Consider the following 23,962-nt stretch of genomic DNA (forward strand, 5'->3'; position numbering starts at 1 on the left):
TGTTTACAGAGGGGCTTTTTGAAGATCGCTAGAGCAAAGCCCTTGGCAGACGTATTCATGGCCAGCAAAGGTCAGTCTGTGTTTGTGTTTGTGTGCTCTCCAAAGCCTCTGAGGTGGACGTGTGTAGCATGTATAATCACTTTGTTGGCCAAGATATCTGTACTGACTTCTTGGTAGGGTAATCCTCCTGTGGAAATGTATACATATATGTATCACATGGCCTTACAAGCTTTTTGTCATCCGAGTCATTTGATAAGTACTGGTCCCCATTCTGTGTGCCTGTGTGTTTAACAACAGTATTCAGGTGTAGAAAATGGACCCATATCTCCCCCTCTGGACACTAGGTGGCTCCCAACAGGATGATCACCACGAATATGATATAGTCCCATTTCCCCTTCACCTTGTATGCCTAGAACAACACATTTTTTTTCTCTCTTATGTTTATTCTGCTACGTATGAAACTCTTTAAGTATCAAGTGCCTTTTAAAGCGTCCCATTATACACCGTGGTACAAAAAACTACTGTATTTATATATACATGCCCAAAAATGATTTTGGTGAAAATATCAAAAAGCCTTTGTGATAGAAGGCATGTTGCTAGTATCCTTTGGTCAATAAAATCTGGTATTAACGCTATTGATCTCCTGTTCTGAGTCCTTGCTTTCTTTCTGCGACTCACGGTTCATTCATTTAACTGCTCTAACGGAAAAGCGCATGTGTGTAGCCAAATGCAAACGCAATCTAAAAAGGCAACTTTCCAGTAGTTTTTTTCACATTAATGACACAATTTATAGCACTGCTATGAACACTGAGAATGTCATGATTAGACAGGTTTTAAATGGCTGTTGGGATTCATGTAAAATATTGTCTCAAAATGTAAAGTTGTGAACATAAAGATGTTCAATGTTTTTTTTTTTTTTTTAAATCGTCAGTCCGTTATCCTGCCATATAATAATTAAACCATGTCTAGAGAGCTGATAAGCAGGTTTTACAAACGGTGAGCAGTGGGCTCCTTTGAACAACGCACTGTTGACTTCAGTCGAGTTTCAGTCGAGTTTATTCCCTTTAAGTGGAGACATAGCCCCCATGATTGGCAGGCACTTCCATCAGTCAAATATTTACAAAAGTCTTCTTTTAGAGTTCAGATGTAGGCAAACCACCTTTAAAATTGTGTTTAATGTGTTATTATAAAAGCAAAACATTCAGCCCATGTTTTAACAATATATAATTTATTTACATCCATTTCAGGTTGAATTACTATACATACCTTTCTGAAATTCTCATATATATGTACATAAGGCCAAGTAAATACTTGAATGCACTTAGAAACGAATTTTCAAAATTCTACCCACAAATTCATATTGTCCAAAAAAGTACAGAAAACCTCCCTTGACGGTTTTCCACTTGCACGAAACTTTTGACGACATGTAATTTACACTGACAGAAGAAAGTAAAAATAAAATAATACAATTGCATAAGCGCTGTGGCAGGTAATAAATACAGCATTTTTGACTTACAGAAAGGCAAGGAAAATTCTGAATTGAGAGAACATTCACAAATACAGAAGTTCAGTATTCTTAGTTCAATAAAGAAAAGAATCGATCAAAAAAAGAAAAGGAAAGGATAGGACACGCTACACAGATCGCTATGTATGAAGCTGAGGATCTAGTGGCTTCTCAGTTCACATGGGTGACGTGTATTCGTGGAATTATATGGGTAAGCTATGCGTCCACGCCTTAAGTATGCAGTGTTTTCATAACTGGTCTTCGTGACATGAAGTGAACGTGAACAAGCTCCATCCGGCAGTTTCATGACAGGTAGTGACAAAACATTGTGCCGTGAAAGAATTTACCATGTGAGTGTGAGAGAGCTTTGATGCAATGATTTTCGAATGCACACAACAAAATGTCTCCTGAATGAGTATTTGATGGAAAACCGAATGGAGAGTGACTGACAAGTATGAGAACAGTGCTCGGGAACAGCACTGGAGCAGTCTGCTGTATAGGTGTGCCGTGCATGTATGCGTTTCTACTTGACGGTGATTTAAAAAAAAAAAAAAAAAAAACACATTATTTGAAACATTTTCGTTTATCTATTATGGCTCAAGCAGTTCCCCGGGTAGGTGGTTGTGAAATCTGTGATATACATTTCTCCATTTTTCCCATTTACGCGTGTGGTATCATTTGATGCTGAAATCTTCAAAATGCCAGGCAACCTTTATGCATATGTTTGTATAGCTTAAAAAGAGTACAAGCATCCAACAGAACAGTCTAAACCCTTAACACAGCAGAAATAATTCATAAAACGGTATATCTCCAGTGAACAGTAGGCAAATACTTCACATGTTATGCTTTGACAAACACTGCGCCAGATATATATTTTTGGTTACAACTTTCCATAGTAAAATATCATTTACATTTCTTTACAAAGTTTGACTTATTAAACTTGTTTAAGGTGTATTACTGGTTGAATGCTGGGTAGGGTAGCGTACTCATGATACTTTGAGGTTTGATAAAAGTGGTGGGAGGGGGCAAAGCAAATTGCGTCATTCGATTGACATGATCGTGACAGTGACGTTTTGGTGTTCAGATGAAGTTAGCTGGTAGGCGTGTAATAAAGGTACAAGTCAGTATTTTTCCGACATGTTTTTTGAAATGCTGAGAATGATGCCGCGATACCACATCACCTAAGAAAATCCCAGAACAATGGGCTAAAATGTAGTTTCACAAAACTTTGGTTACCAATTTGCTCATAAATGTACTGTTAGCATCCTGCCTATTTTAGAAAAAGGTATTTTATTTACACAGCTTCTTAGAAGAAATGCTTGCATTTCGACATGGCAAATGAATTACCAAGAGGGTGTTAAAAACCTGCATGAAGTGAAGGCTACTTGATTCCTGCTGTTTCCGCTGGCTATCTATTCCCACGCAGACTGAGAGACTTGCAGGGCTTTAAACGTCTCTCAACACAGTGGGGAAAATAATTTTAAAAAATGACTTAAAAACAACAACAATAAAAAACTCATAAAAACTCATAGAAACCCATATTGTTTCAAGATAACTGCAGCCTAGTCGTGAGCATATGTGCGCGTGGAAATTACACCACTGCTTCATACCAGCAAGAATTCAATTTTATGACCTCTGAAATAAGGTGACAGGCCATAAGGTGCTCTTATGTCGCAACACGAACACAAGAAAGCAAGCCTCTTCCGACGGACGATTACAATAAGTAACCAAAACAAATGCCTAGACTTATTTTATATGAAAAAGACAAAAAAGCTATTTGAACGACTTCACTGTTGTCCTGAACTCCCTTCCAATCTCACATTCAAGAAACCGGACAATCATTTAACACTGACGCTCCTCTTAAAGACACGAGCACTGCCACTGAGCCAAAGACAAGCAGAATCAAATTTCTAAAGCAAAAAACGTCAACCAATAAAACCAGGTGCACTTGTTCAAAATATCATGACAATCTAAAGCCAATATCAACTTTATATTCATTTGCTTTCTCCATTTTCCTCCAGTAATGGTCCACGGTCAATACGGAAAGGTACATCTATGTATGTATGTGTATGCACACAGATAAAGAATTACTTCTGTATACCATTTTTCACTATATCAATACAGTCTATGTAGTCAAAATTCATTACAGCCAACTGACTTGAAGCAAAGAGACTGAGAGCCCAGGGTACAGGCATTTTAAAATGTTCATCTCCCTCTGAAAGTTGTCTCCAGAGTTAAACAGAGAGTGGTGCTGTCTCTGATTGGCCAGTTAGCCAGTCAGTGAATAGGCAGCCTCTCTCTGACTGACGAATTGGAAAGGCAAGTGAATTGTGGTGCACCAAATCGTGTCAGCCAATTATACCATTATAAACTGTGAAAGAAGTTGCTCAGAATTGGCATTGCCATTATCCAAGTCCCTGCCCATCAATCACCGGGATGATCTGTAGTCCCTTGTCACAGGGAAAGGGGCCTCTTTCATCTATGCCTCCAGTTTACAGCGGTGCTGGCCTTCTGATGTCCGCCCTCACCCCTTGCTAAGCACGAAACACACGCACGCACACACGCACACACACACACAAAACGGAGGCATGTAACAGATATGATGGCTTTTAGCAGAGCTACCAGTCAGAGTGAAAAAGGACCTGGCAGACAGCAGCTGACTGCCCATTCGTTTGCTTCCATTTTCCACACATATTGGGAGCATTAATCAATGCAGAACTAAAAACCAGTCCTGGCCCACTGTAAGGACACAGCAGTAATGCCTTCTGTTCTGATGAATGTTTGCTCCTACAAAGGTGGAAACAAAGAAACATGATATTGCCCCAATTATTCCATACAAAGATGAACGCTCATAATCTGTTGTTTTTGTCAGCTCTGTTTCACTCTATGAATTATTAATGATGAAGGGTAAGTCCAGAATCTCAAATCCTTCTTTCCTTTTGGCTGTGCCTCTTCTATAACATACTGTGTCCCCACCGAAGTAATGCAATCAAAAGGAAATCCATATTCAGAGATGCATTCTGTATAATATTTGCATTTGAATATGTGTGGTGGACGCCCTTAAGCAAAACTGCTACATTAGAAACCAAGGAAAATTTAATATCGGAAAGCAAGCAATGATACATTTGGTAGCATTGCATTCAAAATTAAAAATGGCTTGATATTGTAGGTTCAAAATAACAATATTACACTTCAGAAGTAATTTCTGATGTTTTCCTTGTACAAAACACTTTAAGAAAACAAAAAAGGGAGACAATATTACATACTGTGTTATTAAAAATTTGCAAGATATGAAACATTAAATAAGAAATAAACCATTAAAACTATGTATTCATTTATGTAGAAATTACCTTATGCCAGCACTGAAAACCTGACTCGCCTTCATAAGCTCCATTATTGTGTGTGGACAGAAGAATCTTAAAAACCAAAAGCTACTATCCATTATTGGGCTAGAAAAGTTCAGTGACTGTCTTGACCGACCCCGCCCACCCCCTCCCTCCCCCCACCCTTACCCCACCCTCACCCGGTACAATACAACACTGCCTTCACTTTCATGTGGTTCTCAAACTGAAAGACACACAGGCGGTAGCAACGAGCACGACACCTATACGCCGCTGGGTAATGCTTTTAAGATATTCGGGGCATTTCACAGATCCTGCTGACCACGTCCGTGATCGGGTTGAAGGCTAATCTGGGCTCTGATCTGGGGCTGGTTGCATAAGTCTAACAATGATCCAGATTAGGACTGATCACACACAATGGAGCAGACTATCGGCCTTGTAAATCTGATTTACAAAGTCGCATCTGCCTCGCTCTGCGAAGGGAGAAGCAGACATCTGCGAAAAATAAACAGACCTAACGGATGATGTCCTGCTAATAAGCCATCTGACATTATGTGCGGTCCAGACTGTATAAAGCATGCTTTGTCATGACCTAAGATCTCTGCTTGGAAATGTGAAGAAAGATATGTATTTATCCCTGTAAAAGGTGAACATTATTTGAGGTGGGGTGGTGGGGCGGTCACTGTCTGAATCATTATCCTATTTTAGACACCTTGGACCACATCACCATCACCACACTGTGCAAATAAGTGAAAGGATTACCCACTCTCAACTGCGGACACATTCTTTTCACTGCTTATTCCAGTTCTGTGTCATCTGAATGCAGCTGAGCTTGGGGATATATAAATGCTAATGAGTGAAATGCACTTTTTAGTAAAAACATACATTAAACCATCCAGTGACAGTTACTGCCAGAAAAAAACTCACTGTACCCATAGATTTCTTCTTTTTAAATTTTGTGATATTTTTACAAAAATTGTTTTATGCTGTAGAAGTCTACATTTACAAGAAACATACCTTTAGCTGAATTGAGGTTCATTCCAAACTTTGTTTTTTAATAGAATTACACTTTAATGTAATTAAGTGTTTTCATTTCTTATGTTATCATTATAACTGTTCATTTAGTAATTTATTTTCATTACTTTTAGTGCAATAAAAAAGTTAATCATAGAAACTATTTCTCAATATGACTTTGCCTGAGGTCCACACACAGCCTGGGCTTATGCAGTTACCTGTGCCACGGTCAGGCATAACTAGTTTTAAAAGCAAAATAAATCCGATCTACCATGGCTATTTAGACCAGTACAAAAACGATTACCATTATTAATGCTTAGCAGAAATCCTTTTCCAAGCTGACTTACATAGCTTTCATTTTTTACACATTACAAATTTATACACATGAATATTAGCCACAGCAATTCAAGTTCAGTAATGTGCCTTGCTCAAGGTTACAACAGCAGTGTCCCTGCTGGGATTCCGAAACTGAAAGCTTCTGGTAAGAAGTCAAGCTGCCTAACTACTACGCCACACGTCTCATCATATGAAAATGATCACAGAGCCCCATCAGCATCAGTGAAATGCCCCCTGGTGTTGTTAGCCAAGTCCTGCTTCTTTTGAGAACAGTATGATGGGGGAAGAGATCAGCTGTCTTTTTGTGTAAGTTTTTTTTTTTTGGGGGGGGGGGGGGGGGGTGAGAGTTGATAAGGGCTTCTCAAATTTAACCTCAGCCATTACGGCTCCCCCCATGTTCCGACAAGAGAACCACTAAGAACACCAATGCCGAAAGCATTACCCTTGGCGACCCATCCAGGACCCCGGTGGGTTTAAGTTGAGTTCTCTTCAGGTGGGGAGTGGGTAGTTGAACCCTGTATTCCACCCCCCATACCTCCATTGGTGTGTATGCTGTCCAGGCTCCTCCTCCCCCCCCTCCTTCTCCTCCTGTTCAGGGGGTTAGCACTCCCCGTCTGTCACCAGGAAGATCATGGCTTCCTGTTTCCCGATCTCGGCCATCACGGCTGCCAGCTGGTTGAGGTTACCGCTGTGGAAGTGCTGCGCCTCCCACAAGTCCAGGATCACTGAGGTTGGGCTGGCTTTGGATGCAAAGAAACTGAGGTGTCTGGGGAATGCAGAAAGATAAAAAACAAAGTCACTGTCCGCGTCCCCAGCATATCTCCATTTGGGAATCTTAGTCTTGAATGTATTAGTCTTGACAAGTATTAGAACGGTACTGGATGTACAATACCAATCAAATGTGTGGACACACCCAATTAAGATAGCAGAAAACATCCATTCAAAGACATTTTGATCTACAGACTCAAATGCTTGACATTTGTTTCTTAGACAAATATAAATTGCGAAGCCGACGCCTTTCTTGGCTATTTTGAAGAATCTAAAATGTAAGACAGTTTTGAATGGTTTGTAACACTTTTTTGGTCACAGCGTCATTCCATTTGTGTCATTTAATAGTTTTGATGTCTTTACTATTATTCTAAAATGTTGAAAATAGTAAAAGAAAGAAAGAAATGTGCCCAAACTTTGGGCTGGTACTGTATATGTTACATAGAGAGGAACAAATAATCACACTCCTTTAGGGACGTATATACAGATAAACTGAGCAAACCAAGAAAAATAATGCCTCATTTTCATGCACTCATTTTCAGATAAACTTTGCAACACTAATAAAGCTATTCCCACCCATGGCCAGCTGCAGTGAACTGGGGCAGAAAGCAGGTTGCTACAGGTACAGTGCTTACAATAACCAGGATATGGTTACACTACTCATTTGGCAAAGGTGGGCATGTTTATACACCTCTACCAAACTCACCTATTATGAGAGCACTATGCTATACAAGTCTTACATTGTTTGTACAGGGCTGCAAGCATGCTTTTTCCCCAAGAAAAGTGTTAAGAAACCAAAAGAAATTTTGCTAACAGCGTATCTCTTTAGTAGTCATGCTCAGTTCAGATGCGACACTCGAGATATGATGTGCAGATTGAATGTGATGCTCAGACTGGATGTTATCTTTTCACTCTGCCGGCACCAACCTTTCGGGTCAAGCCTGATCAATACCGCTGAAGCACGAGGTCCTGCTGAGAGACCGTTTGATGTTATAGGGGAAAGGAGCTCTCTTGGTACCTGAAGAGGCTTCCTGCCTCCATTCAAAAAAGGGCTTGTTCGATCTAATGGCTTTTCTCTGTTTTTCAAATGTCTGAGGCTTTTAGCGCTATTACATATACCCTCTCTTACCTTGAAGAAAAAAAAGGATGAGGGATGGGGATGAGGGGTGGGGAAGATCAAAAAGATAAAGGAGCAGTGGATGTATATATATTTTTTGCTTTTTATATGTATTGGGGGGATGAAAACAGTGCATGGAAATTATTTTTTTGCACGGCACTGTTTGAGCAACCCAAAGATCCTAAAGCAGGCATTCCCACAGGAAGCCGTGTGGAGTGCCCTCTGGCGGCCCGCTTTAACCCCAGGTGCATCTAAGGGTCTCATCATGCGAAGGCTGGCAGGGAGAGAGTTATGACACAATATCTCATCTAAGGGGGATTTCATCTTGATCTGGTGTATGACCCCATTCATATCCGTCTCCCTCTTGCATAGAGGACAAAGCAAAGGCGCTTGGATCTGCGAGAGGGTAGTGGTAGAAAACGTTCTGCTCCTCGGCCGTGATAAAAAAAAAAAAAAAGGATTGTATTAAGGTCATGTCAGTTCACATTTTTCATATTACTTGGTGAGGCATGATTTAATTTATGTGGTGTAGCCGGGGCAGTTGCAGCCTGGATGCAAACTGTCAGGGACTCTACTGATAAAGACGAGCCTCTCGACATGTTGAGGCCATTCCATCTGCTACTCAGCTGAACTTGACACATATCACCTCCTCGGCCTGAGACAGTCTGTGCTTTTGGGTTCCTTAATCCCATTTAGATGGGGGAAATACAGCACGGAATTTAACTCTCACGGAATTAAACACAAGTCTAGTTTAAACACTTCAAAATAACCAGAAACCATCTGAGAAAATGGTGAACGGCAGTATAAAAAAAAAAAACCCAAAAATCGATGTTGAGTATTTGTTACAGCAAATGTGCACATAGGTGACTTATGACTGGCGGAAAGGCAAACCAGCCATTAACTTGAAGCCATGAAGGCTGGATTGTCCTCAGAAGTTTTCTCTCTAGTTGCAGCACCAGGCATGTTGAAGATAGCGCTCCCACAGGATAACACTTAAATCCTTAACCAGCTTAATTATTCAAACCCTGTACTCGAGCAGATATGTCCTTGAGGCCAGAGGCTTAGTATCACACACCGTGTCTCTCTGTGCAGGCTCGGATAGGATTTAAGCATAACTTAAAGAGCACCCTACGGTTACCTGTCGGCATATTGGCTTCTTACACAATGTCACAGTTCATTTGCATTTAAAAAATTCGAAGTTTAATCACTTGTGTTTTTAACTTGAAAAAAGGAGTTTCTCTCTAGGAATGGAAATTGATAAGACATTGGTATACAGAGGTAATTGTGCAGTTCTGTGACAAATTATATATAATTGGACTAAGCAAACATGATTGGACTAACTGAATCTTAGCCTTTGATGTCACAGTCTAACTGGACCGCTATAATTTAACCTTATTCTTGACATTTTTTGTTAAATACAACAAATCCACGAAATCTATTGTCACTGGTGAGTTTGATCGATCGATTCACTGTTGAACTTGTAAGTGAAGCTGCAGGGGCATGTTTTCTGTAGGGAGCCCCTGATTCTTGGAGAGGCGGGGCTGAGGAGAAGGGCGGAGTCAGGGGGGATGGGTTTGGGTGGAGTTGAGGTGGGGCCCACCTGTCCAGCTGAAGTCTCTGAGCCAGCAGCCTCCAGTCAGCTCCGTGGGGGCAGGGCGCGTCCAGGCTGCTACAGATCTTCTGCCGGATCAGGTATGGGATCTGGAACGCACTGGGGCCGGCCAGGGCAGGGGCGCTGTTGTCCAGGACCAGGAAATCAGCGTCCAGGGGCCTGTTGTCCTGCAGAGGCCGAAGAGCCAAGGGCAGGTTGACTGAGGGAAAGTGGCCGAACTGTGCCCTCTCACTTCCATGTACACATCCACAGACTGGTTGGACATGCCTGCTATTTTTTGGTAAAGCCGCACATTCTAAGCATATGATAAACGTTCAATATAAACTGAAGCAAAAACAAGCAAAAATACCTTCAGCTGACAGTTAATTTCTGGAAATGCTCATTAACTGGATGATGTGATTACCCTAAGTACACCATTCCATACTATAACACCATGAAGCATACCAATAAAGAGCTATCGTTTACCTCCAGACACACTGGAGTTTTTTTCTTTCAACTAACACAACTCTCAGTTAAGTACTCCACCTCTGTCACCATCTGTCAGGTTTAAAAGTAGTGCTGATTGGTTAGATGTGTCTTATCATTAGAACACTGTATTTAAAAAGAAAAAAGTTCAGATATTTCAGCAACAGCTATCATTTGAGGCTATTTTATAGTTACTGTTGTGGCATGACTAGCTGAAATAATTCGAGCTCGAGTGATTCGCCGATTTCTATCTTAATAGTTATTGTTATCGTAATCGCACTTGGTGTGGCCCGGGGCTTTGATAATGTCCACACTAAAGTGTTCTAATTACACTCTTAAGAGCGCCCGTCAGCCACTGACTCAGGGGTCTGGGGATCAAATATTAACCATGAAAAGGAGCGGAGCACACCTTATCAAATCCAAGAGTGGCTTCAAACAGCTTAAGTCCTACTTCCCTCCCACGCCATTTGGTAAGGGCACTTCAGCTCTGGCTGAATTTGCCTTCATTGACGTGACTTTTGCGCTCCGAAAAAAAAACCCTCTAGGGGTAGGCAGGGAACAAAAATGCCAAGAATAATGCTATTTCCATCCTCCGTGCTGGTGATGATTTATCAAAATACCAAATGCATTGTGTTCTTGCAGCACGGCAAAGTTAGTCCCACATCTCTGCTTTAATTAAAATACCGCCGGAGCATCCAGGAGGAATAACCATGAGCTGTCAGTGTGAGGGAAAGACAAAGCCTTAAGTGAGAGATTGTTATCTGGCCTAAACTTATTAAACTGTGAATCAAATCATTTTTTTTTTTTTTTTTTTTGTTTTTGCGTTTGCTCTATTCCCTTTGGAAAAAAGCAAGCATCGGAAGATCCTTATTATTACCTCATGTTTTCAAGGCAAAACAATATTCTGCTGGCTCCTTACTTTTTATCACAGTTTAATGTTTGGTGCAAAATTGCTACACTCTTCGATTCAGTTCTCTATAATTTCAACAGCTTTTGTACAGTTAAGTTGATAAAAATAAAATTTAAAAAAATAAAAAACCTTTCTAAAATAAGACAATTTTTCCACAGCACGACTTTCCAGATTAAATCAACCGAACCGTGTGGGAACTGACGCACAGGTGACAGCGCGGGTCAGCCTGCTGGGTACCGTTGCCGTGGAGAGCCCCCCCGTTACCTTGGCGATGTTGAAGTCGATGTTGAAGCTCTGGCCCTCCCCCTCCACCTGCCACACGCAGAGCTGACAGGTGAGCTCGCACGTGCTCAGACTGAGGCGCTCCAGGGTGAAGGTGCAGTGCAGGCTGCGCTGAGATCCGCTCCAGATGTGGTAGAAGGGGATCTCCTAGGAGACGAGGCGACAGAGATACGCATCCATGTATGTGCATACATACGCCCTCTTCGTTATAGCTACATTCTCTTTGTCAATACCTTCAGAAGAGAGTGAGCTACACCAGGCAGATCCGTTTGATCATTATCAACACCTCCAGCAATGAGTAAGCTAAACCAAGCAGACCCTTCCCTTCATTATTAAGTCCTTGTGTAGACAATTTGTCAACAAGATGGCGAATGGAAACGTTTCATTATCTTAGGAACTGTGTTTATAACCACAGCCAAATGTCCACGTGCCCGAAAAGAATTACTGCTAACTACCACTGTATAACAACTACTACTGTTAACTACCACTGTGTAACTATCATTTCAATATACATTTTCTTTTCCCAGAAAATAGGCTGGCTCATTATACCACTTCCTGGCTACTGAGCTGGAACCACGCTGGTTTACTAGTCCAGATTCTTGGTGTTTTTCCATCGTTTTTTGAAGTAATGCTCAGCCCACTAGCGTTACTGTTGCTGGCCTAAGAAAATCAACAAGTTCTAGGTTTACAGTGGAAAAGAGGTATACATGTCATATAGCTTAAAGGTGAAACAAACCTAATTTAAACATTCAAACAGGACTGACTTGCTTCATCTATGCTCACACAGACGGAGGCTTGCTGACACAGTTGAATGCTATGTAGAGGACAATGTTGATTCTGTCTCCATTTATAGCAAAATCTTAACCCATGCAACCCATGTCCAAAATCAATAGCATGTAGGTTATGACCAGTATTTTTAAAATACACTTTACCAATAAATATACAGATCCAAATATGAAATATATTTAGATGATCCTCTTTTACTTTCACTCAACTGATTTAGTGGCTGGAAAATAAAAATGACAATACCAAAGACACATTCATTTGCTTGTTTATGCTAAAATTCTGAGGACAGAGGTGTTCGATGTTCCCACAACATGTCCTCTTAAGGGCAAAAACATGGAATCTGGTTCTCCTTTTATGAAGTCTATTGTACATAATTTTAAACATAAAAGTGAAGTATGAAAATGCAGAGAAACGATCTCTGTGACTATAGGAAAACACTGATGATAAAGGTGGGTTAAGGTACAGTATAATAAAGTCCAACAGGGGGAGCTGTCACACAGGCCAGCAGACAGAGGTGCGTGAGTGTGTGTGTGTGTGTGTGCATGTGCGTGTGTTTTGGGGGGGTGGGGGTGGGGGGATACAGTCTCCCAGCTGCAGGGGGAGGAGGGTAGGAGGGCCCTTGTTTGTTCGCAGAGCTGGGAGGTGAATAACACTTCCAGAGGGACGCCAGACACGTCCCGGAGAACGCACGGATGCTCCGTGAGGCGCATGGCGCCTTGCCGCTCTTGTTCCAGAATTTCCGCCAGAGACGGGGCGGCGGAGTTCGCGGCGGAGGGGCCCTGGAGGGGCCGCGGGGCCACGTCCGTGCACTCTCTCCGGCCGACTCTGCATTTGCATCTGATTAAGAGTGAGTTCATGCACCCGGGTACCAGGGCTCCAGGCCTCCCTTTTTCCTCTTTGGCACATTTGTACTGGTCTGCGCAGCTGCAATAATCAGTCAGGTGGGAATTGAGATCGCGCTTAAAGGGCCTGAAAGCTGCAACCAAGGCCACGGAGTTTATTACACACAGAAAAACGTCCATGGACTGTCTGGACATACCTGCTCCTTTTCAGTCGAATCTTTACATTCTAAGCTTATGATGAATGTTATAATAAAAATAGTATAAATGGAAGCAAAAACAAGCAAAATACCTTAAGGTGACAAGGTTAATCACTGGATTGAAATGAGTTCTTTTCACAGTGATCATTCAAAAATATAGCATAGAGGAGCAAGCATATAATATTATATAGTAATGAAAATGCAAGACACTTGGCTGAACAAAACGGCTTCAGTACAGGAGTAAGAGCAACCTCACAGCACAATGCTGCCTGAGGATCACCATACTGCACAGATTCGTCCACTGAAAGTGGTTTACCTTATTTAGATTCTCAGCCTATTCCCTGCAGTGATGTCTACTCAATTATTTCCTTATTTATCGCATTCTTGTTCTGAGCAACCTGTGCCCTCTGCTATCTGGGTTAATAATCATTCACATTTCAGTTTTGGTGATTATGATTACTGAATACTCATAAAGCAACACAACACAAAACATTTTTAGACAGCAGCGCCTGCGGTTCTTGTAGCACTTCAAGGCTCTTTAGAAGCAAGAGTCAAAAGCCAAATTGGGTCTTATGCCAGGATTAAAAAAATATCTTCACTGTGACTCTCTGATTAACCTTGGCAGAGCTCCATGCGTGTGGACTTGTACAGGACCTGAACAGGATTTCACCAACCCTTTACACAGACCATAGAAATGTGAAGAACTTGCATAGAATTTTACCAACCCTTTCAAAAGGAATCCTGGGCCTTCCATTATTCAGTCAGTACCCTTTATCCTCCCTGTTATAAATCCAGCAAGCTTACCCTCTCCAGCATCCAATAATAAACCCAAATCATACAGTAAAACAGTCCAGTAAATCAATAACAGACATAAGCAAGAGGGCCTTAGAGCTAGTGATGGGAAAGTGAGGCTTCTTGAACCTATCAGTGAGTAGAGTGAGCATATTCTGTCAATCACAGTGGCTAGTATGAACCAAAATCAGAAGCTTTCAGCATCAATAACTAAATGCTATAAGTGGTTCAGATCCATGAGTCACTCGTGATAACACATGGTAGCTCCACCCAGCGCTGTGTACAGACTTTCTGGAGGGCATGGGCATGATGCAGCAATGGTAGATGTGGTAGGAGAGGCCACTTTTGACTTTAGGACCAAATGGGCAAAGGCTCAAACCCCCCTCACCCTACGCATGTGGTCCACCCATTCTGGGGTCCCTGATGCCTCTCTTATGACTAAACTGTCAGCAACGACGCCCCACCCACCTGGTATCCCGCCAGCAGCTTGCTCCTCCAGTGGGCGCGAGGCATGTCGTGGATGGACAGACGCAGGTTGTGGTAGCTGTCTTTGAAGAGGAGGACCTGGGGCTCCTCGATCAGGCGTCCCCCCAGCTGCTTCTCCATCTGCATCACCTCCTGCCAGAGAGCAGAGAAACAGGGCCTTCAGTGCCATGGTGTAGCAGGAACCATGCGATGGTCAGTCAGAGCAACCACATGGGAAACAGCAAGGGCTGTGAGGGTGTCACTTGCTTCTGAGTCCCACAAAGGAACCCACAACTCCAGGAATAGCCTTTCTGTGTGAATCTGAAAGCTACCACCTGCGAGGAAAACGAAGCGATCTGAGCAATTCATGGCTCAAAGGCTTTCCTCCTGTGGCTACTATGTCTCTGGTGCTTAATGTTGCCTTGCACGTCGCTTTCCAGGCTTATTTGTTGTTGCATGTTAAATATTTTTTCTTACTTTTCTGCTCAGTACCTTTTTCCAACAAAGAAACCATTTGGTGCGGCTCAAACAGCCATCTGGGATACAGATATAGTATCCGACAAGATCTTTATTTTTTTCTCAAATACAAAAATGTGAACACATTCTCCCATCTATTTGTTTTTGAGCACAGACATATGTCTGGTTTCAGAACCATTTAAGAACACAGAGGCCTTCTAAGGCCTAGTTGTCTTCCCCCCCCCAAAAAAGTGCTAGATGTAGCAATAACGTGATTAACTGAAATAGTTATGTGTAGGACTTGCAGACCTTGCCAAAGAGCAGATGACTCTCCTCAAGCATGAAACTAAATTGTAGCAAGCGGCAAAAAACAATTATTGTGAATGTAGCGGTAAATAAATATACCAAGGGAACCAAGAACAACAATGCCTCGCAAATATGTGTGCATTGAAATATTACCATATGTTCAGTACTTTCTTGTAAGACTACGGATGCACCTGAAATGGTTTTCGAATGCGGCTCTGATTAAGACAGAGGATCTCAGTGGTTTCAATCTGCACACCAACGATTCAATTTTCTGCTCTCTTTACCCTGTCTGGGGTAGACTGATTTCAATTAATATGGTAAGGAACCTGTTAATTACCCATTAGGAAACTCTACCTTTTTTACATGATGCAAAACTTCTGAACTGACTGACAGCATAAGCATCTCGCCTTAGATGTTATCCCAACGATAAATGAAAGAGCATGCTGGGAAGGGTTTTTAATCATACCCCAGCTCATAAACACGTTTGGCATTTGTTTTCAGGAACACGGTCATCCTTTCACCATATCTGCCGTCTGCACCGGCGAGACGTTTCAATCCTTTTTTTTTCATTAGAATTTCTCATGAGCTTCACGGCAGCTTTCAGATAAGAGATGAAAAGAATGAACTAACAAAACAGCTGGTTTAATGATTACAATCTTAAACACCTTTTTTCCCCATCAGTGAATATGGTAATGAATTTGTTCACCACATTTCATATTTTACACATCTGCTGGTTTTTCTTTTTTGTACTCTGTCTGTTTTGCATAAGTGTCTGTTTCCTCGGCACTCGTCACTTTAACCTTGGGCCAGGCTGAATCAGAGCTGTGACCCACCTCACTGACGGCGGATGACAAAGGATGGACTGATGATGAGGGCTGATAGGAGTCAAGGACCTCGTGACAAATAAAGAGCCTCTACCCCGCCATCACTGTAATCAACGATTAGCGAGGGGGTCGTGGGTCGCCTCTCACCCCCAGCATTTGTCCTGTAACCGGCACCAAAAGCCGCAGAGACATTAATTTCACAGGGTCAGTAATGCCAGTTAATGGCGAAGGGCAGTAAACTTTGAAGAGCGCCGCGAGATCTTCTGAAGTGTCTTTTACAAAGTCAAAAACAAGGGGGTTATTTTATGGAAGCCACAAAGTAGTTCATTTAGCACGCTTCTTTGGCACAATTATTCTTTAGTAGCAATGATATCATTAGCATTGCAAATTGATGCTCATGGACTGTGGACTCGTTCCCACCCTATCCGCGGGCCGGGCCGTCTGCCGGTAATGGCCGAGACGAAAGAACCTGTCAATTATCCCATTATGAATATTTAGGACCAGAAACGCCAATGAGCGGTTAGCGCTCTTTCCGGATTTAACAGCCCGCGACGAAGGTAACAAGGAGGCATAAACCCGCTGCGTCCCTCTTTGTCTCCGTGTGTCTACCGCTAGGCTGCTGCTTAAATATGTTTGATTTCAGCATATGTTGCAGGCGGACTGAGTAATCACCCTGTTTATGCCCCATTATCCTTTCCCAATTATAACGTGATGAAGTGATTCTGTACAAGAAAAAGTCCAGGGGATCATTTCATCTATGCACATGTACTGACTGAAACTTTTGAGCACAGAAATCAAATAACAGTCACAATAATAATAAACACCTTGTGTGTGACCTCCAGTTCCACAACTGAAGAGAACAGTCATGAAAGGGGATGTTCTGTTCTGGAGGAGAGAACGAAACAGCGCGACTGACTGAATCCAAGCTAGAGCGGGCCAAGACCACCCTGTGAATCCACACACTATAGATGAGGAGCGCTGAGACAGTGACTGAGAGGGGAGGGGGGGGGGGGATATATAGAGAGAGGGAGGGAAGGAGGGAGAGGAAAAAAGAAACACAAGAGGCTTAACATTCTTGTGTCCAAGTCACAAGGGTGCCAGCTTTAGAGGCACAGATAACAGGATTAGAGAGCACCATGGCTCGGGTTCTCCCGCCCACGCCGCTCCCCTCGGTCTCACCACTACGGCAGAGCACCGCCTGAGCTGCACTCTCAAACGCCAGCTTTACACGCCAAATTTGGACAAATGCGCTCGCCTTCGAAAGCATCACCAATAGAAGCAACAGGAAACAGACAGTAACAGACATTTTTCGCCTAAGACATGTCAAACTATGCCCAAATTTACGCTATGAAATTAGGGTACACAGCCTTGCTCCCAGGTGTCTGACTGAAACACATGGCTGTGGTTCCTGGCCTACAGTTCCAAGACCTAAGAACCCAAGTGGAAAAGCAGCTACTGCCTACAGGTCTACCCAGCCTTGATAATGGAAAACCGTACTGCAAGGCAACTGCCTTTGGTCCTGAAGGGCAGCAGTGCCTGCAAGGCTACCCAACCCTGGTCCTAGAGGGCCACCGTGTCTGCGGGGCTACTCAACACTAGTCACAGAGTTGCCACGCTGGAAGCACAAACTCTCTTGATGTGATTACAGCAATCAGACAGAGCAGTGCAGCATTAGGTCAAAGTGCACAGGCAGACAGTGCTCATCCTCGAGCATCTCTAATTACTCACCGATGAGTGGCTGTACACATCCCTGCACCGAGATATGGACCTTTAATCTTCCTTCTTCCCCCCTCTCTCAGAAAACTGGGTACGCGCTTTGAAATTCCATTATGTAAGCCAAACTGGATTGGCAATTACAGCTACCTGTACACAAAGAAGAGCAGCCCTGCAGCTCCGCAGACGTAGCTTAGCTTAACAGTGACGAAAAGAACAGTCCTCGCCAGGGCATCAATAACCGCATGTGCTGCTCTGTTAGAACTGGAGATATACAATATGCTTCCACCTGAGAGCAGGGTAAAAGCAGTATCAGGTGGTGCATGAATAAAGAAGGGTGGTACATGAAACTCTAATGACATAAAGGCCGGTAGGAATGCATTGTGTAGCTATGTACGCCTTTTTCTTGCTTGCAATTGCTTCGAGTGGCGATCCCTCTCTTTATCATGATTCTCGGAACCTCTCCCAAACTCAGCACCGTACCCCCGGCAGCCAAAAGGACTAGCTCAGAGGTACCGAGCAAGAAGTTCTCTCCTGGCTGTATGTTTATAGGAGAGCGTTCGACACTAACAGAATATCGATAAGGCAACTCAATTTGTTTTTCCTTTTTTTTTGACAGAGACTGTTCTGTTCTGTACTGAGAGCAGGACTGGGCTCTCATCATTAACACAAGCATTTCCAAGGAACACCCACCACAGAAACTCCCCTGATTCTGTTCACATGAATAAAAGACAGAGGCACCTCTATGGAACATTCAAAACATCAAAGATAAAGTGAATTAATGAAAGAGTTTTACGCATAATTGTTTAAAACCTATTTGGGCCTTGAGAAATCAATGACTGCAGCTAGGTGTTTTGACATGCACGAAGGTTACAAAACTTCACATTAAATTCCAAAACGTGAAGCAGTCTCATACTCTTGTGAATAATGCCTTTGTTTGCCATAGTCGATATCTTTGGATATGACATTGCTACTACAAAACATGTCAGGATGCTCTGCAGATATTTGGCCTAACAGAAAATCCCTTTCATTATGGCTAATAAGGTGCACCTGCACAGATATGAACTGTGTAATTTTTTGTGGCAGTAGTTAACCAGCTGGTTTAGGGTTTGATGAGATATTTAGAGGTACAGTGCATCTCCTGGGCACAGTGGCCAATCTAGTGCGCGGGGGAAACATCGTGTGACATTTCCAGTTTGCGACAGCAGCTCTGGCGAAGCCTGTCCGCAGTGGAGAGCACTTTTAAATATTCATTTTATTGGTCCCGCAAGAGTCTCTCACATATTGAGAGCAGCAGGCAGAAATACCACAGACTCCCCAGCGTGGCTAGACTCTCACGATCAAAGACAATAACATTGTTTTTAATCTGTCTTAATTGGGAGATAAAGGGGCTGCCTCTGTGCGTGTGGCTGTCGGGTGGAGGAGAGGCTATCGGGTGAATGCAGGGCTGCCTGGTGTCTGCAGGGGTTACTGGCGGTTTTCAGGGTTAGCGGGCAGATGCAAGGCTGTCAGGCAAATGCAGAGCTATCGGGTGGGCACAGGGCTACCAGCTAAACGCCAGGCCTTTGGGGGTATGCAAGGCCATTGGGGGTATACAGCGCTACCAGGCAGATGCAGGGCTGTGAGGTAGGTACAGGGCTATCAGGTAGGTGTAGGTCTACTGGGTATTTCCAAGGGTACTGGGTGGGTATAGGGGCACTGGGTTTTTCTAAGACTATTGGATGGGTACAGTGCTATGAGGTGTCTAAAGGGCTATTTGCTGGGCATAGGGCTATTGGGCATTTGCAGGGGTATTGGGTATATGCAGGGTTATTGGGTTGATGCAGGGCTACTGGGTGGGGCTGGGGCAGTGGGTGTTTCCAGGGGTACTGGGTGGGTATAGGGCTACTGGGTATTTCTAAGACTACTGGATGGGTAGAGTGCTATCAGGTGTTTGGAGGACTATTGTTTTGGCACAGAGCTATTGTGCATCTGCAGGGACATCGGATAGATGCTGGGCTGCTGTGATTCTGGTGGTGATTGACAGCTGAAGACTGCTGCAGTAGATAGATGTGCCAGACAAGCACAGGGGACCATAAACACAAAAAGCAGTGTGGTGCTTGTTTACATCCCATCCAAGGGCACCCTTTTACAGAGATTCATATACTGGATTTAATTCTTGACAATTTTTGCCATTTTCTGCATGTCTGGAATTTATCCAGCAAAATCCCAATTTGCCTGACCTTGAACAGGAGGGATATTTGGTCAATTTGGCAGCAGTCTGGACCCAGAAATGGGCTACTATGCTATGGTGATTTTTAAAAAAAATTATGCTAGTTATGGATGTCTTTTTTCCAATCCATGTGCTCTACTGCACAACGTCTATTGTACGTGTGGCTTGATCAATCATAACTGGGTGTGATCCTCTCTAAAATGTCTATAGAGGTCAGCTTGCTTTTATTCTCCTTTGTTTGAGGAAACCTTTATCAACTGCCACGTACACAGCTTTCAGCTGACATACATCATTGATAATGAATCAATGACAATTACAAATGGCATTATCATTTCATACAGCTGGGTATTCACTGAATCAATTAAGGTTAAATACCTTGCTTTAGGATACAACCACAGTGCCACACCAGGGTATTAAAACCACAACCCTCTGGTTACAAGCCCCGGCAGCACTATGAAATATTTAACATAACTGCAAGCTCTGCAAGCTGACCTGTACCAGTGGGTAAGGAATTTAAATAAGGCAACACGCCAGTATGCACAACTGCTGGGAAAAAAACTCAGACAAGAAAAACAAACAATCTAGCTACTCTTCATTTACTTTATACCACATGAATATTCAAGACAATCATGCCACCAGGATCATGTTTATTAATGCATAGAACAATGAAAGCATTAATGGAGAGTTTTATCTCGCACTTCTTTTTTGTAATTATACTTTAAAAGGGTCTGCTCTCGCTGGTAATGACATGGCAGTAAATTAGCAAGTCTTTGTATGATGATTGACTCAAAGCACTCCATTAATCCCCTGGTATAATTCACCTGCTTCCCCACAAAATGGGCATGAATACCCCTGTGGACACGCTAGCGTGGAGCGAAAGCAGGTTTGGAGGGGTGAGAGAGAGAGAGGGATCTCCTCTGGGAGAGGCCAGGAATGGGAGCATAGTGCAGCGTGAAAGCAAACTAATTTTTAGAGAAAAGCAACGCTGTGTTTTCACCGTCTCATGGACAAGCAAATGCAAGCGTCACGAAGGCAGCATTCAGCCTGTTTTCGTCAGCATTACCTGCATTAGAGGCACAGTGTTCAAGCCTCTGCAGCTGCACTGGGCCAATACATCTTTCCTACGGTTTCCGCAAAGTCCGTAAAAACAGCCATGGTATAATGCATTGCATAGTGGCTTTTCACCTCACCTGCAGCTGTCCTGTCACTTGATGTTTACTTTTTTTCATTTCTACATTGTCATCTGGACCACTGTTTTTAGGTAGCTAGACAGCTGTGGAAAAGCCAGGGATGGAGACACCTAGGGAAAAAAAATTTCCATTCTTTACAGCACAGTGCGTGCCAGAGCACAGATTCATGATGGTGATTTCATGAATCCATTCAGACTCTGTAAATAAACGCTCCCCAAGGCAGTGAGGCTTGTTTGTGCTCTCATCTTCTCAATCCAGGCTAAATAAAAAACGTCTAGGTCAAACTTTGTCCTACTTTATATCTGCAGACTGCAGAGTATGATGGCTACAATGGGGAAGACAAAGAAGTGCTCAAAGTCTTTAGAATTAAGCTTTAATATGTTTAACGGTTTTAATAAAGTTTTGTTAAATAAATTGCTGGGTAATCAAAAACACAAGTCTAACCATTTGCTTCTATTATATTCAAGAATGTTAAGTCCCTTAAAATTAGCTTCCAGTGATTTCAAAGCAGTTCATGTTTCTTTCTTTCATTTATGTAAAGAGACTGGTGAACCGCTGCCTGTACTTCACATGGAATGTGGAATGATCCTCACCTTGCATCCATCTGCTTTCTGATTGGCTCGCTAGTTAAATCTGTTTACCAATGGCCACCTATGATTCTGCAAGTAGAACTGGGGAAGGCGGTTCTGGACTGTGTACATTCACAACCACCCAACCCCCTACAGCATGGGGCTGTAGGTGGATTTTATAAGACTATCTCTTCACCTGTAGGTGGCTAAAGCTGTAGCTGCTTTTACAAACAGCGCTAATACTGCACACAATATCATTTCTACCTACATCTTTATTTCAAGTTACAACGCCCTACCTGAAATGATCCCTTACAAACAAAACAAAATCTGAAAGAAATGTGACTGGTTAATGTTTACTTGCCAACATTTTACTTGAAATGTTCAAAATTTTAATCACTGCCCTTACACATATTAAGTTTCACCTCGTGTTAAAACATTTTTGGCAAAACCTGACTGCCTTGGTGACAATTAACTAGGCCTACGCAACACCTTCACAAGTAATATTTTATGCTTCATGACATCAACACATGTATGCGTGAATAGAGCTGCTGCTGGGTGATGTTACACAACAGCACTTGCTTTATGTGTGTTTGCTATGTTGTATTACAGCAGGCCTACAGTGCGGCTCGGGCACCGCTATTGCAAGACACCGTTCTTTGCAAAAGTTTTGCTCACGACAAGTCGCACATAAAGTACAAGGGTGACCTTTCGCGTGCTCTCCCTCGGATAAATCGAATGTCAACAGCCGTGTCCTCAAACACTTGTGCTGCACTCAGAGCTGTTGGGCAGGTAATTAATTTCCATCTTGGTTTTGAACCCTTTTTTTTTCGCCCACGGCGCACAGCGTGCAGAAATGCTGATACTCCCCTTTGAGCAGGCACTTCAGTGTGTAAGAATGGTGCCCTCCCCGCCTCCCCTTCACATGGCAATTGTTCTGAAGATGCCCCCCCCCCCTCCTCATAAGCCCCCCCACACCCCTGCTGGGAGTAGGGGTCAGTCTCTCAGACGGGGGACTGAAGTGGAGATTTTTGAGGCTCTCCAGGAGGGCCCTGCTGTGACAGCAGCAGCTGGAGAGGGAGCCGGGGGCACGCCTGTAGAGGGGGGCGGGAGCACTCGGGAGGGGGGTGGGGGTGGGGAGAGAGGGAGAGCAGGGGGGCGCGGTGGGAGAGGGCTTCGAGTGCCTACCCTTTTCATTTACTAATTAGCCATGTAAATGAAATCTTGACAGTCGACTCAGGAGCAGTCCTGGAGGGCAAGTGCTTGGCGGCACCAGCTCTCGACTCTCCTCCGCCGGTTACAGAAATCAAAAGCCGCAAAGGGATACATCTGCATTTGTGCAGGTGTTGGGAACATTTTGTGAGAACAAATACACTCATACACATACACACGCACACAAACACGTTTTAGACTCTTGAACCACATTCCAGGTACACCACCAGTGAAGATGTGCCGACGCGACCTCACCTTGAGCACGTCCTGGGTGTCGTCCATGCAGTAGACGCGGATGCTGTACTCCAGGGTGGTGCAGTGGATGGGGGCGAACACCACCAGCTTGAGCCGCTTGGCGGCGGCCATGCTGAGCGACTCGCCCACCAGGGCGAAGCGGCCCAGCTGCTCGGTGAACACGCGGCACGTCTCCGCCTCCAGCTGGCAGAAGAAAGGGTCCGAGGGCAGCTCCTCCCCCACCTGCAGCACATCCTGTTGACGGGAAGAGAGTGGTGAGGCACCAGTTCTCTAGCAGTGTCTCTGTACCTGTGATATTCGGCCAGGACGACCCCCATCCACTCCCTGAAGGGACACCATAATAATGTACAGTAATCATATTGATACACCAATTACAACTTCTGTTTTACGCTGACCCCTAAACACTTAACAATGATAGCTTTACCGCTACACTATTTTCTGCTACCTACTGGTACCACTGCTGTGGCTACTGCTTCAGCTGCCATTGTTAATAATACTACTCTCTCTACTACTATCATTACTACTCATGTGAGTGTTTGTAGGAGGGGTGTACTGATAGCCAACATGAGATGGCATTTGGAGGTTTTCAGATGTGTTATTTATTTATCTCTGCATTTTTATGTTTACCTACATTTCAAGAACACCCTGATGTGTTTATGTCTTTTCACTCTGTATGTCCATCAGCTGAAGGTAACCAATAGAAAATAATGGATCTAATCCAAAATAAAGTTAACTCTACTACAATCAATGCTGCTGCTGCTAATGCTTAATATATCATAACAGTCACCAGCAGTCTT

The 23,962-nt window shown here is 43.3% G+C and overlaps 1 protein-coding gene across 1 annotated transcript in view; it reads right to left on the reverse strand.

Annotated features, from left to right (window-relative positions):
- Positions 1-6,512: 6,512 nt before the first annotated feature.
- unc5a (unc-5 netrin receptor A) overlaps positions 6,513-23,962 on the reverse strand; it is a 182,422-nt gene continuing 164,972 nt past the window's right edge. Inside the window, exons 12-16 of the mRNA XM_036548715.1 lie at positions 23,166-23,399; positions 14,435-14,584; positions 11,332-11,496; positions 9,681-9,859; positions 6,513-6,961 (exon numbers count right to left, since the gene is read on the reverse strand). Coding sequence (XP_036404608.1) covers positions 6,796-6,961; positions 9,681-9,859; positions 11,332-11,496; positions 14,435-14,584; positions 23,166-23,399 — 894 coding nt within the window. The 3' untranslated portion in view covers positions 6,513-6,795. The remainder of the gene's footprint in view (positions 6,962-9,680; positions 9,860-11,331; positions 11,497-14,434; positions 14,585-23,165; positions 23,400-23,962) is intronic.

This window comes from Megalops cyprinoides, chromosome 16, assembly GCF_013368585.1.
Source record: "Megalops cyprinoides isolate fMegCyp1 chromosome 16, fMegCyp1.pri, whole genome shotgun sequence".
In the NCBI taxonomy this organism is placed as follows: domain Eukaryota; kingdom Metazoa; phylum Chordata; class Actinopteri; order Elopiformes; family Megalopidae; genus Megalops; species Megalops cyprinoides.